Source organism: Manihot esculenta, chromosome 9, assembly GCF_001659605.2.
Source record: "Manihot esculenta cultivar AM560-2 chromosome 9, M.esculenta_v8, whole genome shotgun sequence".
In the NCBI taxonomy this organism is placed as follows: Eukaryota; Viridiplantae; Streptophyta; class Magnoliopsida; order Malpighiales; family Euphorbiaceae; genus Manihot; species Manihot esculenta.
In genome coordinates, this window is record NC_035169.2 from 25,118,258 (window position 1) to 25,127,922 (window position 9,665).

At 34.9% G+C, this 9,665-nt stretch overlaps 1 protein-coding gene across 1 annotated transcript; it reads right to left on the reverse strand.

Annotated features, from left to right (window-relative positions):
* Positions 1–6,459: 6,459 nt before the first annotated feature.
* LOC110623265 lies at positions 6,460–9,214 on the reverse strand. Its single transcript, XM_021768189.1, has 3 exons — positions 8,600–9,214; positions 7,700–8,479; positions 6,460–7,563 (listed from the first exon to the last, which is right to left on the reverse strand). The coding sequence occupies exons 1-3, from the start codon at positions 9,212–9,214 to the stop codon at positions 6,460–6,462; spliced, it is 2,499 nt and encodes an 832-aa protein (XP_021623881.1).
* Between the last annotated feature and the right edge of the window lie 451 nt (positions 9,215–9,665).

A 9,665-nucleotide genomic window follows, 5' to 3' on the forward strand; every position in this document is an offset into this window, starting at 1 on the left:
AAACATCTCTGACATTTTAAAAAGTCTACAAGTTAGTTTTTCCGTTAATTTTAGTCGTTAAGTATTATAAAAAAAATCTAAAATACCCTCAATATAGAGGGACTAATTAGTAAACTTTTTAATAACTTAAATGACCAACTAATAATTTCTTCTAAATTATAGGGACTAAATAGTAAAATTTTTAGTGATAAAATTAATATAGGAACTAACTAGTAGATTTTTTAAAATATTAGAGATATTTTAATATATTTTTCAAAATTGAAGGACTAAGTAACGAGTTTTTCCATACTATAGGGACTAAATAGTACTTTTTTATTTTATTATTGATAAGAATATTTTTGAAATTATATTTATTCACTTTCTTTTAACTAGGTGGAAATCATTGACTTAACAGAAATTTTTTACGAAAAGATCTTGGATTCTAAAAATAAAGAGACAAATCTGTTAATCATGCTACATTTTAAAGATTAAAAAGTAATTTTTTTTAAAAAAATGAAACATTGCAAAATTATTTAGCTTCCCTATTACTTTACTTGTTTAGTTCTAGAAAGCTTATGTATAGGCACATTTTATAAAAACATGTTTTTCCTTTCATTGCAACTTTAAAATTGATTGAAATTATCATTTCAAAAGTACTATTTTATCAATATATTCCGTATAGTTACATTACAAAAATAGATTTAAAATAGCGATCATAAATTATTATATTTTAATTATAGCTATGAGTTAATAACAACTATTTGAGACCCATTATATTGTCTCAGCTATTAAGTATAAAATAAAGATTTAATTATTTTTTCACAACACATAAAAAATTATTAAAATAATAATTTTATTAAATATAAAATAATTTTTTGATTAAAATATATTATATATAGTAAAAAAATGAATTTTTATGGCAATTTTAAATCGCGGTCAAATTATTGCTTTTATAGTATTAAAACAATAATTTTATAATGACTACTATAATACTATAAATTAAAGATTTATTGGATATAAAAAGTCAAAATTTTATTTTTAATTATGATTATAACCAAAACTTTTAATTTTAAATGGTAAAAGTCTTTATTAATGATAGTCAATTTTTAAAATAATTTATTAAATTAAATATAAAAGTCTAAATTATTACATTTATCATAATCATAATCAAAATTTTCAATTTTATGCTCAATTTTTTAAATCTATTGCAATTGTAATGGATCTTTCAAATAATTTTGATCAATTTTAAATTTTAAATTAGTGAATATACCATGTCATTCAGTATTATTTATCCATTTTAAATATTAATTAAATTTACATAGACATTTTCTTAAAAAATTAACCATATACTCTAAAAGTATTTAACTCTTATTATTATAATTCCTAATTTAAAATCTAAAATCTCCATTTTGAATGAATCTATAAATTTATATAGTTTTAAATTAGAAATTTTAATATTTAAAAATATAAATAAATAATATATGATATACTAAGTCCGCTAATTTAAAATTAATCAAAATTATTATAAGAGTTTGGATGCATAAATTGCAATAAAATTAAAAAATTGAAATATAAAATTAAAAAATTCTGACTATAATTATAATTATGATTAAATATAAAATTTTAAATTTTTATATCCAATTGGATAAATTATTTAGAAATTAGTAATAATTACAATAAATTTTAAAGATACAATTTTATCATCCAAAATAGAAAGTTTTGGTTATAATTATAATTAAACATAAATTTTTAATCTTCTATATTTAATAAGACTAAATTAAAATAAAAGTATTTAAAAACTTAAGGTTACAAAGTTGATCCTATTTCAAAAAAAATAAAAAAAATAAAAAGTTTACAAAGTTGATGCACATTACAATATGGCTGTTGATGGTACACTGTTAAAAGTTTAGATTTATAGTAATGCATTACGTTTGAAATATCGAAGACCTTAAGAACTATTTACAACCCAAAATGACTCATTACTACTATTCATACATGGGATTTGCACATTACTAGGGTATGTATTATTTGGGTTACAATCAAATAATAAAACTAAATCAAACTGATAAAATTTATTAATTTTAGTAGATGTATATTTAGTTCGATTTAATTTTAAATTAATAATTTTTAAAATTTTAATTTTTAATTATTATTTTGCTTACCTGATTTTATAATTGAAATAATTAAAATAATTAAATAATATTTAATTAATTAAATATTATTTATAATGTTGCTTATATTAGATTTAACCAAAATAAAATTGTATTGTGATTGGTTAGAACATGCAAGAGAGGAAGCATGAGGCAATGGTGGATATTTATGGCAGTCACTCTAACGTTTAAATCAATATTTTGAAAAGTATAGAGAATGCAATTGATTACCTAAAGGTTGAGTAGTACTAAAAATAATGTACTTTTACATTCACAATCGTTTTTTCTTTATACTATAAGAAAATAAAAATAAATATATTATTTCTTTAAATTCAGTAATGATATGACTGCTGCTCAGATATCGCTAGCTAATAGATTAGTAATCTCGCGATCATAGGCGAAATAGAAATATATCTGGTAATGATAATTTTGTGATAAGACTCGACCTATTAGAAAAGGACAAGTCTTGATAACAAACTGAGTGTTAAAGTGTTTGAGTCTTTATGTTCTCGAGTGAGACTGCATTTTCTACTCATCAAATCCTTGCCACATAATTTTTATTTTGTAGTGTCAACTCATAATTTATTTTGAACGAACATCATTTAATATCAATTTATAGTTATTATAACTTTATTAATTTTACTAAAATAAGTTATTTTTATTATTTTTATAAATAAAATTTTATTATTATATATTTTTATTTATTTAATGCATTAATAAGGCTATATATATATTTTTTTATTTTGATTAATTTGGTTGTAATTAATAACTTACCGAATATTTCTGTTTCTCATTTAATTTCGTTTTTTATTTGGTTAGTATTGAGCAAAGACGAAAGTTTGATAAAAATTTGATAAAGAAGTTTGGTATCCTTCCCTATGTATAAACCTTCTTCACATTTTTTCGTATATTCTTGACAAACTCCTTCTTTCATTTTTCACATTTTTGTCTTTTTTTTTTTTCATTTTCCCCATTTTTACATTATTTTATTTTTCACATTTTCTATCCCTTTTTGTTATAAAAAATAATTGACAAGGCCTTTTAATTTTTCAAACTTTCTTTTATTTTTCAAATTATAAAATCTCACCATATTTTTTCCATTCAAAAAATATAAAATTATCACAAAAAATTTTCAAAATCTTCCCTACATATTAATTTTTTACATAAATATATGTTGAAAATTTTCCTATAGTGGATGAAAATGCAAACTTTTTTTTTGCCTTTCCATATATATTCTTTTATTATAAATTTAGAGAATGATGCACAACCATTTATGCAGAGTATTTAATACTTTTTTCATATAATTTTTTTTTTTGGTAGTCAAAGGGTCAAGCCCTAAGAGATAACAACATTAAGCTAAAACCCTGCTTTTTGATATGCGAGTTCTAACTTTGCCAAGTCTGTCTTCTTCCAGAATAGGTCGGAGCACAGGAGGGCAGTTATCGAGCAAACGAACACCCCTATGATTGGGATTTGACATCTTAGCCACGCTATCGGCCACAAGATTCGCTTCCCGGAACACATATTGAAACTTCACAATCCAATCCCGATTAAGCAACTCTTTAATTCTCGCCAGTAAGCTACTAGTGATAGCAACTTCATTTACAGTTTTTAACAGCTTGACAAGTCTAGCATTATCACAGTCAACCACCAATCGTCGGAAATTCATATTCCATGCCAGCGTTAGGCCATCAAAAATTGCCCATAATTCAGCGTTGTGAATGGAACTAACGCCCACCAATCGATTGTATCCCGCGAGCCAAGCGCCCTCCGAATTCCTTATGACACCGCCCGCCTTGCCGATACCCGTCGTGGAGTCCCAAGCACCATCAGTGTTGAGCTTAATCCAATTCACTGGGGGAAGATTCCATTTAACAGCGATAGCTCGGCTGTTGTTGCTTTGCTTGCTTCGACTGTGCCCAACTCCAGCAACATGTCTTGCCCAAATAAAGCTGGTATCGAGAATATCCCACGCTTCCTGCAAACCACCATTGAAAACTAAATCATTCCTCTGTTTCCATGCAAACCAGCAAACAATAGAAAAGATTGAAAACCAAGAAAAATCCTCATTGTTGAATTTAACCGAGGAGCAAATATTTGCATTCAACCATTCAGTTAAAGAAAGAGAAAAGAACGCTCCCTGTTTGGCGGGTGCCACCACTTCCCTCCACACCGATTTAATCATTCGACAGTCCCGCAAAACGTGAAGCACGCTTTCCTGGTGAGTGCCACAAAGGCCACAAGCCTCATTATTTGTCAACCCACGTCGAAATCTCTCTTCGTTCGTGAGGATCTTCCCTCGGCAAGCTAGCCAGATGAAGTTCCTGACCCGTTGCGGGCATTTTAGGGCCCAAATATGCTCCCAGATTGCCTCTTTATCGTCCCAACTAGCTTTCATCATAAGGCTGTAAGCTTCGTTAACCGAAATGGCTCCCTCTTTAGCACCTTTCCAAGCAATATTGTCTTCACCTACAAAAGGGTTAGGAGGACAAATATTGGATATATGTAGCAGAGCATTAGGGGTTAAAAATGTATCCAGTACTTCCCAATTCCAATCGTGATTATTAGTAACCACATCGGCAACTTTCCATTCATTTGGAATCATCACTCCCGGTTTTTTATGTTGCCACAACGGGCCTAATTCGGGAATCCAATCCTCAAACCAGAAACTAGTACGTTTGCCATCACGAATAGAAACATAAATGTTGGGACGAATTTCATCCCATATCTTTGCTAAAGACCGCCAGAGAAAAGAGCAATTACCAGTAACCACACTATCTGGAATAAAGTCACCAACATGATATTTTTCACAAAGAATGTCAACCCATAACTCCCCCCGTCTGGTTAAGACTCTGAATCCCAATTTGCATAGGAAGGCTTTGTTGTGTTCCTTGAGCTTTCGAAAACCCAAGCCACCATGACTTAAGGGTTGGCAACAAGAATTCCAACTAACTAAAGCCAATTTGGTCTTACCCTCCTTAGCGCCCCAAATAAATCGTCGGATTATGGTTTCAATCTCATTGATGACACTAACTGGGAGTAAGGCTGTCTGCATGAAGTAGTTTGGGATGGCCGCAATAACTGCTTTCGCCAGTGTAATTCGACCAGCCATAGAAAGAGAGTTAGCATTCCAACCACTCAGCTTTCTTTGAATTTTATTGAGCAAAAACTGGTACGTCGCGTTCGTAACTCTCTGATGGAACAGAGGGACACCCAAATACATCCCTAAGTCCTCAACCATCTGATAACCCAGTTTATTACTAATGGCAGAAGCCGTCTCACCAGGTGTATTTGGAGAGAAGAACACGTGAGTTTTGTTGGCATTCACTTTGTGCCCAGATGCATCACAAAAACCCTTGAGAATATCAGCAACTACCTCAGCTTGGTAGAGATCTGCATGACAGAACAGAACTAGGTCATCAGCAAAAAATAAATGCGACAAAGGCTTACCTTTCTTCACAAGCAAAATAGGTTTCCATCTAGAATCATGGACCGCCTGTGTAATGCTTTGCCCCAGTCTTTCCATGCCAAGAACAAAAAGGTACGGCGAGAGAGGATCTCCTTGCCGTATTCCGCGTGAGGGACGAAACTCATCAGTCATGGACCCATTCCAGAGCACCTGCATACGAACAGAAGTAGTGCATCTCATAATAGTATCCACTAGGCTAGAAGGCAACCCAACATCAAGAAGGGAATCATTAAGAAATTCCCAACGAATTCTGTCATAGGCCTTTTCAAGATCGACTTTAATCGCCATCCACCCTGATTTTCCTTTAAGTTTATTCATAGAGTGAATGACTTCTTGGGCAATGATGGTGTTATCCGTGATATGGCGACCCGCAACAAAACTGACTTGCGTCGGAGCAACCAGCGTAGGCATGACCGGCTTCAATCTATGGACAATAGCCTTGGTAATGATCTTATAAAGAACCGAGCATAAGCTGATTGGACGAAATTGTGATACGAGCTCCGCGTTGCTAACTTTAGGAATCAAGACAAGAAGAGTCTGATTCAATAGAGGATTAATCTCATCACCCAAGAAAATTCCCCGAACCATATTACAGATAGAAGGGCCCACTATGTCCCACTGGCTCTGAAAAAATTGAGCGTGAAAGCCATCCACACCTAGAGCCTTGTGAGGGGCCATGCTGAAAAGCGCCTCACGAATCTCACTATCCTGGATAGGGGCATGGAGGGCAGAAAGCTCAGCCGCAGATAACTGGGGAAACTTCCCTCTGATGTAGTTCTGATCCAAGGCCATATCCTCAGCGGTGTACAGGTTGGAGAAATAAAGGGACGTAGCCTTCTGAAGTTCCTCATCGTTAAAACATCAATTAACCCCATCAATCTTTAACCCTTCAATCCTATTGAGCTTTCGCCGAGCAAGGGTCTTATTATGGTAATACTTGGTATTGTGATCGCCTAGAGAGATCCAATCATCCCTCGATTTCAATTTCCATAGCAACTCCTCATAGTCCAAGATCTCCTCAAGCTCCACGCGAAGATCAATCTCAGTGGTAATAAGGTTGGTGGTTCTATGAGTTTCAAGCGCCTTCTGAATCCCCTTAAGCCGGCCTATGATTTGTCGTTTTCGACTAGCAAGAATGCCGAAAGTGGACTTATTCCAAATAATAGCTTTTTCCCTCATAGCTTCAACAGCCTCCGGTGCACTCTGAACTGTCTGCCAATTGTCACGAACTAGCTGCCCAAACCCCTCATGGGAGAGCCAACCTGAAAAAAAATGAAACGGCCGAGCACTGTTACGTCTATTATTCTTGCCAACAGATATTAGAAGTGGTCTATGATCCGATTTAAGCTGGTGTAAGTGGTAGACAGTAGCTCGAGAGAAGGCAAGATCCCATGCAGAGTTACAAAGGGCCCGATCCAGACGTTGGAATAGGTTTCCCCTTGACCACGTAAATTTAGGACCCTTGAATCCCATATCCCGAAGACCCGCATTAAAAATAAAGTTTTGAAAGTCCGATTCACCCCCGAGGTTAGGTGAAGCGCTTCCTTTCTTCTCATCTCTGCAAAGAATAGCATTAAAATCACCTGCAAGAAGCCAAGGATTAGATAAATTACGAGAAATTTTACTCAATTCTTCCCATAAAAATTTCCTCGAGCCTCTTTGTGGGCTTCCATAAACAAAAGAAATATATGCCCAATCTGCCACAGGGCCCTTTTTTACTCGACAGTGTACAAATTGGAAATGGTTTTGTAGCACCTCGAGTTGTACAGCATCATTCCAACAAATCCATATACCACCTGCAAAACCACGGGCTTCAATCCTATGAGATCTGTTGAAATTAAGTTTAGAGATCACAACATTGGCATTATTACTACTAATACGAGTTTCAAGTAAGGCTACAATATCCGGATTGTACTCAGATGAATACTCTTTGATGTGTTTATCGAATCGAGGATGACCACAACCCTGTGCATTCCACACAAAAATATTAAGATTCATAGTCATAAGGATAATTAGAAAAAAAGGAGAAGGACGACATCCCTTATGTTTGATGACCATTAGAAATCATCTTTGGAATAGTTTCGGGCCCTTGGCTTGTCACGTTACTCTCCTTGGCAGCATCATCTGACTCCATGGCCATGCTAAAGCCCTGCACCATCGCATTAACTGCATCAGTTACAGGAATTAAAAAATCGATACCATTATTACCATGATTTTGATCGAAATTGCTAGGAAAATTTGGATGAACATGTGTGTGCGATACAGAAGCCACAACTTGGACATTATTCACTTGGCTTTTGTTTGGTTCCAAATTAACAATGGTATGCTTAGCTGGATCCAGATTGATCTGTTTGGGCCGATTTCTTCTACGACTGGACCTACCCCCCTTGCTAGTCACAAGGCCTGATCCATTCTTAATGATAACCCCAGTAGATGTGGCCCCATTAGATGGCGTTGTAGGCCCCCTTCCTTTCGAACTAGAAGCAATAGGCAGAATATTGTTTTTTCCGGTGCGGCCCTTATGCCCGTTATTAACAAAACCAGGGGGACCATCCACAGCTTGTCCAACAAATGGCCCATTATTAATTGGAAAGGCATTTAAATCAATTCCAGAGAAAGGGTTAACAATTTCTTCCACCGCCTCCTTTCCTTTGTTATTTCCAACGCCTTCTTTCTTTCCTTTCATATCACCAGGATTTTTGGCACCATCTTTGGCTCTTTTAATTTCTTTTCTATTGTCATTCTCCTTTGAATCAGCAAGACCAGATGAGCTTTCCTGATTTTTAGCGAGGGGATTGAATCGAGAGCCGTTGGAGGAATTTCCACGTTTCCCGCCACCAGATCCATTCTTACCATTTCCAGATTGTTGCCTTTTCCGAGGCTCAACCAGAATCCAGGGGCCGTATGGTTCAACCGCTGCCCGTTCCTCCTTTCATGGTTCGGCCTCCGTAGTCTTCTTTTCCTCCAGAGTCGATACACCTTCCGTGTTACTCGGGTTCACGATAAGCTTAGGGCAATTATCCTTAGTGTGACCATAAACGCCACAGTGGAAGCACACGATCGGGAGAGCCTCATATTCAATGACCTTAAGCTTCTCGTTCACTAAAATCCTGGTAATCAAGGGTTTCGTGAGATCCACCGTGACAGCCAACCAAGCAAAACGACCTCTTGTGGCAAGAAGGGTACGTTCATCAATTTTAATGACTTTGCCGATCATGGAACCCACTTGCTCGAGAATAGGCTTATGGTAGAGAGAACTGGGGAGGTTGGGGATTCGAATCCATGACACAATGGAACTCGGATAAGGGTTAGAGGGATCAAACGCAAGAGACCATGGTTGGATCGTGAGGTTATGTCCAAAAACGATCCATGGACCCTCTGCAAGCACTTTCGAAAAATCTGTCGGATTAACAAAGCTGATTTCAAAATAATCGTTCTCAATGTCAACGCACTTCATCCCACCTTTTGGTTTCCACAGAGCAAGCAACCTGTTTTGAAGGGCAATGACATTCACTCGGCGACCTAAAAGCTTAGCCACCACAGTTAAAGCCTTGGTCTTATTAGCTGAAAGCAACAGCCGTTCAGAAAAGCGAATTGACGGGATGTCACCATTCATTTCTCGGCTAATATCACCGTCCTGAAAACATAGAGGCTGTTCAAAGGCTTGATCCACGGTCCCCCTGCCTCCTTCATCATTGCGTCCTTAAAAGATGGTTTCGATACACCCTGAGAAGGGATTTCCGAGTCCCCACCGCCATCCGGCGGGTCTTCCTCCCTTCGCCGGGACTTCTTCATAACTCTCTCGATTTTCATAACTTATTTTTCTGTTTATTTCACTTTTTTCATATAATTGAAATCTTTATCCTGAATTTCTTTTTTTCATTATAAACATATGTTTTGTCTATTTTATTTTAGATTTCCAAATTTCTAGAAATCAAATTTTTTATCTTTTTAAATGGCCAAATAAATTCAAACAATTTAAAATAAAAAATTACTACTTTATTGGTATAATTTAGTAAAATTAATTATTTAATCTCTTTATTTCTAAAAATTACATTACAAACCTT

What these genes read in the sequence shown, in the direction of transcription:
- LOC110623265 (XM_021768189.1), bottom strand. Translation starts at nt 9,214, where the DNA reads ATGAATGGTGACATCCCGTCAATTCGCTTTTCTGAACGGCTGTTGCTT. An exon ending in ATAATTGCCCTAAGCTTATC is followed by an intron (nt 8,480 to 8,599) that starts GTGAACCCGAGT and finishes ATTCTGGTTGAG; the next exon opens with CCTCGGAAAAGGCAACAATC. An exon ending in ATGCTGCCAAGGAGAGTAAC is followed by an intron (nt 7,564 to 7,699) that starts GTGACAAGCCAA and finishes TGGAATGCACAG; the next exon opens with GGTTGTGGTCATCCTCGATT.